Source organism: Anguilla rostrata, chromosome 11 (assembly GCF_018555375.3).
Source record: "Anguilla rostrata isolate EN2019 chromosome 11, ASM1855537v3, whole genome shotgun sequence".
In the NCBI taxonomy this organism is placed as follows: Eukaryota; Metazoa; Chordata; class Actinopteri; order Anguilliformes; family Anguillidae; genus Anguilla; species Anguilla rostrata.
This window is the reverse complement of record NC_057943.1, coordinates 4,566,470-4,581,075: the sequence shown is the minus strand read 5'-3', so window position 1 is coordinate 4,581,075 and position 14,606 is coordinate 4,566,470. Positions and strand designations below refer to the sequence as shown.

Here is a 14,606-nt window from a genome sequence, read left to right as displayed (position 1 = left end):
TTATTTTTGGCCCTCTGTAAGGGACGTGAGTCTCCGATCTTAATCTCAAGAATCATATATTTCACCATGCTGAAACCTACACTACAAGTGTCCTTCTGTATGTATATATGTATATATACATATATGTGAAAGTGTTTTTACTACAACATGTTTTTTTGTCATCCAAGACACTTTTATTATATGAAAAAATGTTTAATTAAATTAAAAAAATGGTTTCTGCCGGATCTCAGGAGGGCTAGTGACGAAGCCGACAGTCTAAATTTCGTTACGGCGGTGTTTTTTTTTCTCTCTCCGTCGGTCGGAAGTCCCGCGATACGGCTCCCTGCCTCCGTCGGCGTTCCCGCGCGGCGCGCTCGAGTCGAACCGTCCCCGTCGTTTTTCAATTAATCCGGTTCTCGTGCCAGCGCTCCTCCTCAAATTGATTTGTTTGCGGGATAAGTAATGTTATGCATCTCCGCGGGATTATGGCCGCGGTCCAAACGCGAGCGCTCATGTCACAGCCAAGACTGTTGTGCAGATGCTGCTGCTCCTGGAAACCTACTCTTTATCTGTGATAAAAATAGTCGTGAAGCACCTCAGCATTAATGGCGGCCAAAAATTATATACATCGTGCTATATATGTATATATATCTCATTTTTTTTTCCTTTTTCACAGTTTTTGTATATTTACCCGAGTGCTGCTAACGGTTATTAGCGGTGCAGCGATGCGACCTGCTGACCTTTAACCCCTTCGCTGTGCCGTTCCAGGTGTTCCCGGCAGGACGCGTGCGAAAAGTGGGCGGAGCCTCAGCGATTCAACGTCGAGCTGGACCAGTGCGTGGACATAAGCGTCACGCCGAACAACATGTCCGTCACGTCCTCCTCCATCCAGGTACCCCTGGCTGAAAGCATTCCTTCTCTAAGATGGCAGAAATGCCTGGACTGAGCCGAGATAACACTGAACCGGCTTTGTGTAAGACCCCATTTATTGGCTGGACCGCAACAGTGGGGCCAGCCCTACAAACGTGAATGTCTGTGACTGACTGAGTGAGTGATGAAGTTACACCATTGGTCGGCCAAGTTATGAAGTCACACCATTGGTCGGCCGGATCACGTGTGTTAGGTCCAGCCATATACTAGGTTTTAACCTGGTCTTGTTTAGCTGTCCCTGCCCAGGTAACTTACTGGAGCCTGTTAACCCTCTAAGATGCGAGATCACTGATATGTGATTAGAGCGTTCGTAACCGAACGTTCTAATGCTGATTTAACAATCACTACTGGGAATTGAAAGCAGTGGAACTCTAAAACGATGATTTAGAATTTGGAAGAAAAAAAAAACATTCCAAAACATTCGTGCTCTTCAAAGGGTTAAACCATGAATGAGGAGATTACAACGTTCAAAAAAACATTTTTTTTTTTTTTTAACAAAAAGTGTTAAGAAAAACATTCCCAAACTGAATTTCAGATTTAGAATTTTTTTTTGAGTCTTTTGTCTTGAAATGCATGATTATTGACTTTAAATTCACAGACAGCTGCGTAAGGAATTGCATAAGGTCTGCTTGGTCTTGACGTTCTTGTCGTCGTCGTCTTGTCCTGTCCTCTCGTCCAGCTGAGCGTGAAGGTGCGCAACGTGCCCAACCTCTCCGCCGGGGTCACCTGCGTGTTCGAGGACCTGTCCGAGAGCCAGGGGGAGGTGCTGTCCAAGGGCCAGATCTTCTGCATGTCCCCCTCCCTGCGGGACGTCCCAGCACTGACTCAGGGATATGGTAAGGAGGGCAGGGGACCCCAAAATTCCTCTCATTGTAAACCTTTCAGTCTGGAGTGCTCTTTGAAGTGAGCATTTGACTAGTGCGAGTGTTTTTCTTGGAATTGAAGCAAATTTCTGTTTATAAAGTCCGACATGGTGTAGCTATAAACTTTATTGTATGTTCAGGCTGTATAAAAGCCATGCAGTCCAGTCAATTTCCAATGGTTTATATATATATTAAAAATATATATATATATAGTATGTTTGCTTATTTTTTTCTTTCCCCATTCAGCTGTTGCCAAATGGTTATTTTGTAGGAAGTAAGGATGTCTGGTAAAATGGAATGTGCCCTGTCAACTCCACTGTGAGACAGAGCGTTATGGACATTTCATGGTCATTTCTTAACATCCCCTTTTTTGCACGTGGGCTGTGTTTTCAAACTCCAGATGACTGTACATCCACGCTTTTAACCTAGAAAAGGTACAAACCTGGCTATTACTAGCGGTGGGTACAATCATCTTTGCGGAATCGCAATAATGGAGGGTCCAAATGGAGCCATTTTGGTGATTATCGTTATGCGGACGTGTCCCGGGCAATTAGATTACAATAATTGCGTGCAGCGGGCTTCGAAACTAACCAGCAAATAAAAGCAGGACACTTATCAGTGTTTTAAGGTACAACTGCCGCACTTTGAGGCCTGAAAATGTGGAAAAGCAGTGGAAGCTTTCAAAAATAGAATTTCGGACGGGGGGGGTGGGGGGGGGCAGGGGGGGGGCAACAGGTCCGCCGTGGCATAGCGCCGTCCAGGAATAATTGCAGTCGCTTTTTTTCTTTCTTTCTTTCTTTCTTTCCAGGCGACAAGCGCGTGGTCAGGCTGTCCCTGAAGTCCAAGGAGACGGACCGGATATTCATCTCCACGGATTTCATCTTCTACAACTGCAGCGTGCTCCAGTCGTGAGTGTTTGTTTCTTTCTTTTTTTTTTCTTCTCCCGAGGAGGGTGTGAGGCGAGAGGCGAGGGGGGGGAAAAAAAGGCCCTCTTGTTTTCAAGTGAAAACGTTGTCTTTTTGGAGGAGGCCCTCTAGCAGGGCGGGAGAGAGCACTCTGCGACGGCTCCCTGTATGTCACGCACGGCGCAGAACGGCGGTTACCGCAAACAGCGGGGACGTGAAGGAACACTAGAGGAGACAGGAAGTGCTGATTGCTATCGCGCAACGCGCGCCGCCCGGTGCCGCTGGGATTCCTGCAGTGCCTTAACAATGGAGCCGCAGGCCGGCCACACACTGCCGAAGATAACTTCTGCACTTAAGATGATAATGATAACAACTGGTGTTTGTGTGAAGCCTTTCTCAACGCCCAAGGTCGTTTCGCACAGCAAATAATGATGCACATACATATACGTACACAAACAAAGAAGAAATAAAGAAAAAAGGGTGCACACGTACAAGTGTCCGAATATTATTCGCACGGCAGTATTAGCATATCATATTATACTGACGGCTGATCTGGCTGAGAGGGATCATGCAAATGATAAATACAAGGGAACCCACGCACTGATCCCTGAGGAACGCCTGAGGAGATCAGGGGCTCCGTGGAGTTTGATATTGACAGCGGTCACGTGGTTGATCTCAGTTGGTGAGGTAGGACCTGAGCCAAGCTAAAACTGTGCCTGATATCCCAGAGCTGGATTCAGTGTGTTACGGCCGACGGTGTTAAAAGAGCGCCGAGGAACAGGAAGTTAACGTCAGCTGATTCCGCAGGCGGTGCCGGGCGCCGCGCGGTCGGTGGAGTTGATCCAATAGATGTTGGCTAGGCCTGCTGTTAGCGACCAACACGATCAGAACCTCATGAAGTGATAAAACCCAGCCCCCTAGGAGCCTGTCAGGGCCTAATTACTATTATTAAAGCAGAAAACCTCAACCGGCTACTCCAGGAACAGCGAGGGCCTCGGCATCGCTTTCAAGTTTTGAGCCGACTGAGCGAAAATGAGCTAAATTACCTTTTCCTGAGACCGTGGTTTAGGGGAGTTTCATTCAGGTTGGTTGTGCGCTCGTGCCAATCTGAGATGGAGATGCAGGCTGGTACTGTGCCAGCTCTTATGGGCAAGTGTGCACGTCCTTGTAGGGTTGGGTATGATATGATGTGGTAGGGTAGGGTTAGGGTAGGATAGGGCAGGGTAGGGTGTGGTAGGATATGGTACGATTATGGTTGGGTAGGGTAGAGTAGGGTATGGTAGGATATGGTAGGGTATGATATATGGTAGGGTAGGGTTCGGGTAGGGTGTGGTGGGGTAGGGTTCGGGTAGGGTGTGGTAGGATGTGGTAGGGTAGGGTTAGGGTAGGGCAGGGCAGGGCAGGGTGTGGTAGGATATGGTAGGGTAGGGTTAGGGTATGGTAGGATATGGTAGGGTATGATATATGGTAGGGTAGGGTTCGGGTAGGGTGTGGTAGGGTAGGGTAGGGCAGGGTAGGGTGTGGTAGGATGTGGTAGGGTTAGGGTAGGGCAGGGCAGGGCAGGGTGTGGTAGGATATGGTAGGGTAGGGTTAGGGTATAGTAGGATATGGTGGGGTATGGTAGGATATGGTAGGGTATGATATATGGTAGGGTAGACTAGGCTAGGGTAGGATATGGTAGGGTAGTGTAGGGTAGAGTAGGGGCCTGGTCCACAGCCCAGGCCAGGCGGCACCGTGCCGTTCTCAGAGCTGTGTTCACTCCGGTGAGGAGCGGAGCGTCTCTCTGCTTCAGGATGAGGCCGTGACCCCCCGGTGTTTGCCGCCGTGCCGCGTTTTATGTTTTTTTTTGTCCACTGCAGATGTGTTCATTTGCACTTCAAATGTTTACACCAGAGAATCTCTGGATCAATAGTGTGGGAGTGGAGGCTGTTTTTTTTAAAAAAAGCATATATCTCAGAACTCCCCCATGCCCCCTCCCCCCCCCCCCCACACCCACACCCCCCCCCCCTTCTTTATCATGTGATATTAATACAGTGGTGTAGAGACCACCACACAGTGCACTACAATGACACTTAGCTGGTTAGCAGATGGTTAGCATTGGTTAGTATATCCTTAAAAATCAAAGGAATCAAACGTGTTCACTCGAGCGTATCAGCTGTTAATTGGGTGCTGAACCCCACAAACTATAAATGAAAGAGATAAACGGACCGCTCTCACTGGAATATTATAGACTATTGTTTTATTGCATCCATGTATGAAGGCTCGACGTGCACCAGCGTTTCAGCCTGCACCTTCCTCGGTGTGCTGAATGTGCCAAAAAATAAATTAAGAGGTCCGACCCCACATCCAACGCTCGAATGGATCGACCTTACACCATGTGACCTACGCTGGTAACCTGGCGAACCATCAGTATTGTTAGGCTGATCGGATATACACCGCATCTTTCAAGTATTCAAGTATATCCCTAAATGTTTATTATATGCTTACCCAGGAAACTTCTCTAAAGGGTGAGACTAGCTGAGGTGTAGTCTGGAGTGCACAAATATAACACACATTTAACATAGGGACGTAAAATCCAGACCAATGTTTTAACGCAAAAACATCAATAACTACAGTCTGCTTATATTATTACAATGTATTTTTTTTTGTCTTTCATCAAGTTCAGCTTCACAGTATTTCTGTACAATTGTACCACAGCTCAGTTCAGTGCGTGTAGTGGTGGTGGTGGCTGGGGTGACCCAGGTTTGTATGCAAGAGGCTGCAGGTTCGAACACACGGTGGGACATAGCACGGCTGTGCTCGTGACCTGGGTGCCTAACCTGAATTCCTCCGGCTGTAAAAAGGTTTTAAAATACTAGCTTTTAAAAAAACACAAATTAAAGTGTTCTCAATTTTCCCAGGAAGCAACTGTGTGGGGTTAGGGGCTGTTTTAAAAAAAAAAAAAAAAAAGAAGAAGAAGAAAATAGTATAATTTAGAGAAATGCAAGAGGAGAACATAAACAATGGGTCCTTAAACCCTGCTGAAGGGTCCTCTGATTACTCTCTTCTGGTTTTGGCTTCGGTGGGCAGGGTGCGGGGGCGTGACAAAGCGCTCCTGAACGAGCGAGGTGTTTGAACCGCGTCCAGAGGATTATGGGATGGACGATGTCCAAGCGGTTTCTGACAGCTGTAGAGTGCCCGTAATTGTGTTGAACCCCGATTTATATTCAGATAAATATAACCTGACTGGTGGAGAAATAACATGCTAAGCAGAAACAGTTAGTTGGGCGTTTTTCCTTTTTAATATTATTATTATTGTTATTATTATTACAGGAGAGAACGTGACGCTCTAAGGATTTTTAAACGTGAAGTTGCCGGGCTTTGGCAGAAGATGGAAATAACGGTCCATATGCGATCTTAGGAGTGGCCATAATTAATTACACCACAGGATTCCCCGGTGGCCTGTTGTTTACCGGCACTGTTGACTGTGAAGGTAATGAAAGATTAACCAGTGGCTGGGTGTGCCAACTACCTCGCAGTCATGTAGATGTGGAGGTCTGTAGATGCTGAGATCTGTCGATGTGGAAGTTTGTGGATGTGGAGGTCTGTAGATGTGGGGGTCTGTAGATGTGGAGGGCTGTAGATGCAGAGATCTGTAGAGGTGGAGGTCTGTAGATGTGTGGGTCTGCAGATAGAGAGATTTGTAGATGTGGAGGTCTGTAGATGCAGAGGTCTAGTAGATGCAGAGATCTGTAGATGCTGAGATCTGTAGATGTGGGGGTCTGTAGATGCAGAGGTCTGTAGATGTGGAGGTCTGTAGATGCAGAGGTGTAGTAGATGCCAAGATCTGTAGATGTGGGGGTCTGTAGATGCAGAGGTCTAGTAGATGTGGGGGTCTGTAGATGCTGAGATCTGTAGATGTGGGGGTCTGTAGATGCAGAGGTCTGTAGATGTGGGGGTCTGTAGATGTAGAGGTCTGTAGATGCTAACGACTGAGCTGACTCCTCCAATTGCTCTTGGTTGCACATCTGTCTTTGCTAGGGGGATATTAATATTACCACTAATTGGCATGCACATTGGATAAATAATGGAATTGAGATTAAACACTAGATTGATTTTTTTTTCATTATTTACACTTTGCAGGAAGACTTAAGAGGGTAAAACTGAAATACTTTCACAAGTCAAAAATTCTTATTGACAACCCTCACCAAAAATTCATGACTGCTTGAAATCGATCACAGTTAGAGTCGTCTGTGGTTACAAATTGCATCATAGATCAGATCAAAGCAGCGGAATCTCGTATTCAATTTGTGTTTATAGTTTGTCTTCCTTCAGTCTAAACCTTATACTCAACAATAAACTGTTTAATTAAACCGTGAAGGATTGCGCATTTGAAATTAGCCTGCTTGGTTAAAGATTACAATCTGGGTGTGAATGGGAAAAAAAAAAAAAAGTGAATTTGTATATCAAAGAGATTAGGTAAACATGCTCTGTGTTTAATCCCCACACACACACACACACACAGACGTATTCTTCAAATAATTTGATTGTGTCCTGAATAAATGGTGTTTTATTGTCGGGAATAAAATTGCCTTGTCTGGCTGCGGAACACGTGCACAACAATCAATTCTCCTGTGTGGAGAAGCGGGGCCGCATAATCTATGCTGGGGCTCTATCCGGTTGCCATGGCAACTTTGACTGAGGCCTACCTTTGCCAGAGCAGTCGGTCTGAAGCCTGTGCCAGATTTCCTGTTTTCACAGAAGCCCTGTGGGAACATTTAGCCCTTGAATTGTTTCCCCCTCTGGTGTGGCTGGCGGACAGCGTTAGCTGAATCACCACCCCCATCCCCCCCCCCCCCCACCCCCAAACCCACCCTCTTATGTCGACTTGATCCATCCCCCCCCCCCCCCCCCCGATAAGTCTTAAGCCCCCCAAGCATGAAGGAGCTCGCTTCCCTCTTTCATCCTCTGGGATAATGGCCACCTGTGGAAAGCAGAGGAGGTGGTGGGGGAGGGGAGGATGGGGGGTGCTAAAGCGCTGTGAGATCATATCCTTCCCAGAAAATATCCCAGAAATCTCAGGCATTCCTAATCAAAGGCTGTTTTTTTTTTGTTTTTTTGTTTAGCTTTTCCCCCCCCCCCCCCCCCGCCCCCGAGCCTGCAGAGTATGACGGGTGATGAGGCAAATTGAGTGTGACCTTATAAACCAGCTCCCTCCGAGGACTTTAATATTTGCGGCCCGATCGGAATCGTTCTTCTGTTTGCGGGGTCTTGGCATTTTCTCTGTGCTGCGGACTGCTTTTTGACCCAACGCGCGCACGCTTCCTGGTAACGCATGGGCTGCAGTGTCCTAATGCGATTTGCACGTTTGCTGGCATTTATCTTCTGGCCATTTTCATCCAATGTTTTTTGGTAGCTTTTTTTTTTTTCCCCTCTAAGTACTGAAAGTACACAATGCTAGCAATTCCACCCTGTGGTCTAAACCGCCAACTATACCCAATTGCTCTTTGTCATGTTTGTTTGCAGTTGTGCAGTCAATCAAATCCGTGTGATACTTGTCTACAGTAGCTGTGCAAGGCTTTGAGTTGCTATGTTAGCTACCGTACAGTTTGGCCTCTATACTACTGCAGCTAATATAGCTTTTCAAGTAATGAGTTAAAGGCTAACTTAACTTATGAATGGAGTAGGGCATCGGTAGGTGCAGTGGAGGCTAAAACACACAGGCACATGTTAGAACGCACTTTTGTAGTTCTTAATAGATGAACTTTGAGGCTTTGGGCAGATATTTCTCCAGGCTCTTCCCTGTCTTTATTCCATTTTTGTAGTTCAGTCCCTTCATTGTCCTGAGAAGGGAAGTGTGAAAATCTGTACTCATTACATTAGGTTACATTACATTACATTACAGGCATTTAGCGGACTCTCTTATCCATCCAGAGCGACTTACATAGCAGTTACATTGCATCCATTTACACAGCTGGATACATACTGAAGCAATGCAGGTTAAGTACCTTGCTCAAGGGTACAACGGCGGTGTTCTACTCGGGAATCGAACCTTGTGACCATCAGGTTACAAGACCATCTCCTTACCCATGAGAGCGTGCTGTGGCCTAGTGGTCCTGCACAGTGCCGGGCTGAGCGCAGTGCTGGTGCTTCAATGGCAGGTGAAAAAGCAGGTTTGGTGTGCGTTGGGTTTTTTTTTAATGCTCGCGTTACCTACAGCTCCTGCAGCGGGCGGGCAGGGTGGCATAGTGGTTAGCGCTGATGCCTCGCAAGAAGGAGGTTCCGGGTTCGAATCCGGGTCCGACCGGATCCTCTCTCTGCGTGGAGTTTTGCATGTTCTCCCCCACGTTCGTGTGGGTTTACTCTGGGTACTCTGGTTTCCTCCCATACTCATGACATGCATGTTAGGTGCGCTCCTGCAGTTGCCCTTAACCAAGGACCTCAGAACTGGAGTTGGTCCCCGGGCGCTGCACTGTGGCTGCCCACTGCTCCTATAAGTAACTAGGATGGGTCAAATGCAGAGGACAAATTACCCCACGGGGTTCAATAAAATGAAATATATCTTAAGAATGGCGGGCGCTATGGCCTAGCGGTCCTGCGCGGTGCCGGACCGAGCCCGGCGAAGCTCTCGAAGCAGTCTCCCCACGCAGGGCTGGAAAAGCTCTCACTCCATCAGGGTGTCAACGCTCCAGCCCCTGCCTCATTTCCCCAAGCCTCACTGAAATTAAAGTAAAGTCTGAAGGGAATTGATGGGGGGGGGGGGCAGTGGGGGGTTTATAAGTCTAACTGACATGGCAGGCTGCATATTTCTGCAGGCTTGCGCGTGTGTCCACATGCAGTATTTACTGCAGGGTCCTGGTGGCGTTGGTTCAGTACTGTAATAATAATAAACCCGCCCTCTGTCACAGCCCCACTGATGGCTTACACTGGAAACGGCTCTTGCTAATGAAACCGTAAAGGCGGGATGTTTGTCAGAGTTGATTATGGGGGAAGGAGAAACCGTCGGTGCACCTGCACTGTGGCGGATTTGTTAAATGACATTATGGAACTTTCGGATCGGATACTGTTCGTTAAACAGCGTGCTATTAAGCAAATGCGGCCCGAGCAGCAGTTTTAGCATTCAGCTCATGGAAATGTGATCTAAGCGGCCTGTGCGTGATCGACAGCCCTCGCAGTCATCGTCCTGAGAGGCTTCAGCTCGCCCCCACCGAAGCCGACGATTAGGAGGAGCATTTGTGGTGTTTAGGAACGCACACCGCCGCGGCGCGATCGTCCGTTTCTGTTCTGGGACGCGTAGCGCACGTAGCGGGCGCTGTCGGGCCGTTTCTGTTCTGGGACGCGTAGCGCACGTAGCGGGCGATGTCGGGCCGTTTCTGTTCTGGGACGCGTAGCGCACGTAGCGGGCGATGTCGGGCCGTTTCTGTTCTGGGACGCGTAGCGGGCGCTGTCGGGCCGTTTCTGTTCTGGGACGCGTAGCGCACGTAGCGGGCGCTGTCGGGCCGTTTCTGTTCTGGGACGCGTAGCGCACGTAGCGGGCGATGTCGGGCCGTTTCTGTTCTGGGACGCGTAGCGCACGTAGCGGGCGCTGTCGGCCGTTTCTGTTCTGGGAGGCGTAGCGCACGTAGCGGGCGATGTCGTCCGTTTCTGTTCTGGGACGCGTAGCGCACGTAGCGGGCGATGTCGTCCGTTTCTGTTCTGGGAGGCGTAGCGCACGTAGCGGGCGATGTCGTCCGTTTCTGTTCTGGGAGGCGTAGCGCACGTAGCGGGCGATGTCGTCCGTTTCTGTTCTGGGAGGCGTAGCGCACGTAGCGGGCGATGTCGTCCGTTTCTGTTCTGGGACGCGTAGCGCACGTCGCGGGCGATGTCGTCCGTTTCTGTTCTGGGACGCGTAGCGCACGTCGCGGGCGATGTCGTCCGTTTCTGTTCTGGGACGCGTAGCGCACGTAGCGGGCGATGTCGTCCGTTTCTGTTCTGGGAGGTGTAGCGCACGTAGCGGGCGATGTCGTCCGTTTCTGTTCTGGGACACGTAGCGCACGTCGCGGGCGATGTCGTCCGTTTCTGTTCTGGGACGCGTAGCGCACGTAGCGGGCGATGTCGTCCGTTTCTGTTCTGGGACGCGTAGCGGGCGATGTCGGCCCGTTTCTGTTCTGGGAGGCGTAGCGCACGTAGCGGGCGCTGTCGTCCGTTTCTGTTCTGGGAGAAACAGAAATTTTGCGTTTGTAATCGGAATTCGCCGGTCGTGCCGCGGCGGCGGGAACGGGGCGTGCCTGCTGCGTGTCGCCGTGGTTACGGCAGTCCCGGGGATTACGGAGTCCCGACGCCGTCCGCCTGCCCGGTGTGCTCAGACTGCAGAGTAACCTGCGGGGGGTGGGGGGGCGGCGGCCGGGCGGGCGGGCAGGTTTGGGGGGGGGGGGGGCTCTTCAGTGCACCTCGGGAGTAAAGGAGGGGATTAGTATGGCAGAATATGTGCGTTTCCCCATGCTAACGGGCTCTGTGTTCCGAATGTCATTTGGATGCGAGGTGGAGAGCACGGGGGCGGGCGGGCGGGCGGGCGGGGGGGGGTAAAGGGAAGGAAGGAATTTCAGAATGCTGTGTGTGTCTCTGAGGTGTGCAGGGGCGGGGGGTGTGGGGTGTGGGAGTGGGGGGGGGGGGGCATAGCGGGCCTCCCCTCAGGGGGCTGGTGGGTTTTTTTCGAGGGGTCTCAGCTGCACCTCATTTCAGTCTCACCTCAGGTGATGATGGTCTAATTGTGATAATCATGTGGATCGGAGAGTCAAATGGCTTCCCTCTCCCCTCCCTGCCCTTTAATTACTCATTAATCAGGAGGGACCAGAGAACAGGCCTGAGCGCCCCACCGATACAGCTCTGTGCTCCAGCATTAGAGCTCTGTGCTCCGACAATACAGCTCTGTGCTCCACCAATACAGCTCTGTGCTCCACCAATACAGCTCTGTGCTCCACCAATACAGCTCTGTGCTCCACCGATACAGCTCTGTGCTCCAACATCAGAGCTCTGTGCTCCAACATCAGAGCTCTGTGCTCCAACATCAGAGCTCTGTGCTCCAACATCAGAGCTCTGTGCTCCAACATTACAGCTCTGTGCTCCGACATTACAGCTCTGTGCTCCAACATTACAGCTCTGTGCTCCGACATTAGAGCTCTGTGCTCCAGCTTCCCCCTTGAGCCTGGTTCCTTCCCATCTGCCACAGGGAGTTCTTCCTTGCCACTGTTGCCTTGTGCTTGCTCCTGTGGGGGTTTTTGGCCAGGGTGGTCTGTAAAGCGTATTGTGACAACTGCTGTAAAATATACTATGCAAATAAAATATGATTGATGATTGATTGACTGTGTGCTCCAGCATTAGAGCTGGGCAGGCCTGCTTCTGCCACCTGTGGAGCAGTCAGATGGGCCGGTGTGTGCACTGCGAGCGTGGGCCCATGGCTAACCTCCCTCTCTCTCCCTCCCTCTCTCTCTCTCCCCCTCCCTCTGTCTCTCTCTCTCTCTCCCTCCCAGGTGCCTGTCCTGTGTGTCCAGCCCGTTCCCCTGTAACTGGTGTAAATACAGACACATCTGCACCAACAACCTGGCCGAGTGCTCCTTCCAGGAGGGGCGCGTCAGCAGCGTGGAGGTAAGGCCGCCGGGCCGCCGGGGTGGGGTCACAGCGCGAGGTCATAGCGTGGGGTAGCGGGGTGGGGTCACGCTGTGGGGTCATAGCGTGGGTAGCGGGTGGGGTTATAACGTGGGGTAGTGGGGTGGGTCACGCTGTGGGGTCATAGCGTGGGTAGCGGGTGGGTCACGCTGTGGGGTCATAGTGTGGGTAGCAGAGTGGGGTCACGCTGTGGGGTCATAGCGTGGGGTAGCGGGGTGGGGTCATAGCGTGGGTAGCGGGTGGGTCATAGCGTGGGTAGCAGGTGGGTCACGCTGTGGGTCATAGCGTGGGTAGCGGGTGGGGTCATGCTGTGGGTCACAGCGTGGGTAGCGGGTGGGTCATGCTGTGGGTCACAGCGTGGGGTAGCGGGTGGGGTCCTAGCGTGGGGTAGCAGAGTCGGTCACGCTGTGGGGTCATAGCGTGGGGTAGCGGGGTGGGTCACGCTGTGGGTCATAGCGTGGGTAGCGGGTGGGGTCACGCTGTGGGGTCATAGTGTGGGGTAGCAGAGTGGGGTCACACTGTGGGGTCATAGTGTGGGGTAGCAGAGTGGGGTCATGCTGTGGGGTCATAGCGTGGGGTTGCGGGGTGGGGTCATAGCGTGGGGTGGCGGGGTGGGGTAGCAGAGTCGGTCACACTGTGGGGTCATAGCGTGGGGTTGCGGGTGGGGTCATAGCGTGGGGTGGCGGGGTGGGGTCATAGTGTGGGGTCATAGTGTGGGGTAGCAGAGTGGGGTCACGCTGTGGGGTCATAGTGTGGGGTAGCAGAGTGGGGTCACGCTGTGGGGTCATAGTGTGGGCTTGTTTTGGGGTTGAGTCATGTGACTCTGTAACCACGGCGCCTCCGTCCGGGGGTCGTGAGTCGAACCCGATGGGCGTCCCAGTGTACCCGAGAATGGGGGCGTGGCCCATCCAGCTACCGCCCCCCCAAAATTCAGCACACTGCGCCCATTGTCCGTCCCCCCCTCACACAAACAATCCATTGATGGTGGATTGGCTGGGACGCATCGCCATTATTCACGCGGGGGGAACTGGCTACGGGGGCACCGTTTACCGCCTGGCTCGGCTCAGACTACCCCCCCCCCCCCCTTTGTCATTTTACTGCCACACACGTCTTTTCAAAAGGCAAAGATCAGCTCTGACTCCTGTTTCCTGCCATTTAGGAGGACAAGTCAAAGGCTTCACAAAGGGGGGGGGGGTAGTTTCTTCTCACAAAAAGAAGCATCAAGGAGCCGTCCGATAAAATGAGGTCATTCAGACGGTCGTGTCGCGAATATTAAGCCGTTATCTCCTCCTAACATTTTCCAGCGGTTTTCTCCATTGGCTTGATGACGCTCCAGAGTGCTATCTGTTGCAGTCCAACATGCGAGTGCAAGGTTTTCATTTGAGAAGCCGTCTTCCAGAGCGAAACGCTCTTCCGTTTGAAGGCCAGTTCATGCTTCGGGAACAACGTCGTCGCAGGACAGAAATGATGCAAATATCGACAGTTTTGACGTCAAGCCCACACTTTTAGAGGGTCGGCGACCAGCTATATTTTTTTAGTCTATCATGGATGAATGATTACACAAAGTGCAGGGACATGGACACGAACTTTGTAGTGGCCAGTCAGGTGAGCTAGGCATACATTTATGTGTCATTATTGTTATGACACACGTAGCCATAAGTTACAAAACATTAATGTTGCTAACAATCTGCCTGTGCATTTTACCAGTGCCAATCATACCTAAAGTTACAGAGGATGAAAATGTTTCAAGTCAGGAACAGTTGGCATATATGCATGATTGTTATTTTAGATTCACTCATTCATTAGTTCATTAGTTTGAGATTTCTGGACCTGTGGAGCAAGTTGCCTGACTTTGTATAATTCATACCAGAAACGTTATGTTGCTATTGACAACATAAACGGTTTATCTTTTTTATTTCTTTGCCTCGTAGTCGGCAAACCTCAACCTGGATGTTGTGAGCCCTCCCTCTGTAACACCTCTATCCACAATATGCTTAGAGGACCTGGCCACTCTCCTCCCTGAAATCTCACCTCCAGCATCTCCGATTCCCTCCCGAGCCGCCCTGATTCCACCATCACCTCCGTCTACTCCAACTCTTGCTCCACCTCAACCTCCAGCTACCCCAACTCTTCCTCCACCTCCAGCTAATAATTCTTCGTCCTCATCCTCGACGCCCCAAGCACGGAGGGGTACAAGCAGAAGAATCGGGGACGGTGTGATCCTTGAGAAGCTGGGTCCACTGAAGCAGCTCGGAGAGGAGAGGCAGGCCCAGGCGTGTAATGAGGACCTCCGTTTTGCGCAGGC

General features: G+C 50.9%; 1 protein-coding gene across 1 annotated transcript in view; it reads left to right on the top strand.

The window, feature by feature from the left end:
- Window positions 1-14,606, top strand: part of plxna3 (plexin A3) — a 172,239-nt gene that overhangs the window by 90,531 nt on the left and 67,102 nt on the right. Inside the window, exons 6-9 of the mRNA XM_064300615.1 lie at window positions 748-871; window positions 1,589-1,745; window positions 2,581-2,680; window positions 12,166-12,280. Of these exons, the coding sequence (XP_064156685.1) occupies window positions 748-871; window positions 1,589-1,745; window positions 2,581-2,680; window positions 12,166-12,280 (496 nt within the window). The remainder of the gene's footprint in view (window positions 1-747; window positions 872-1,588; window positions 1,746-2,580; window positions 2,681-12,165; window positions 12,281-14,606) is intronic.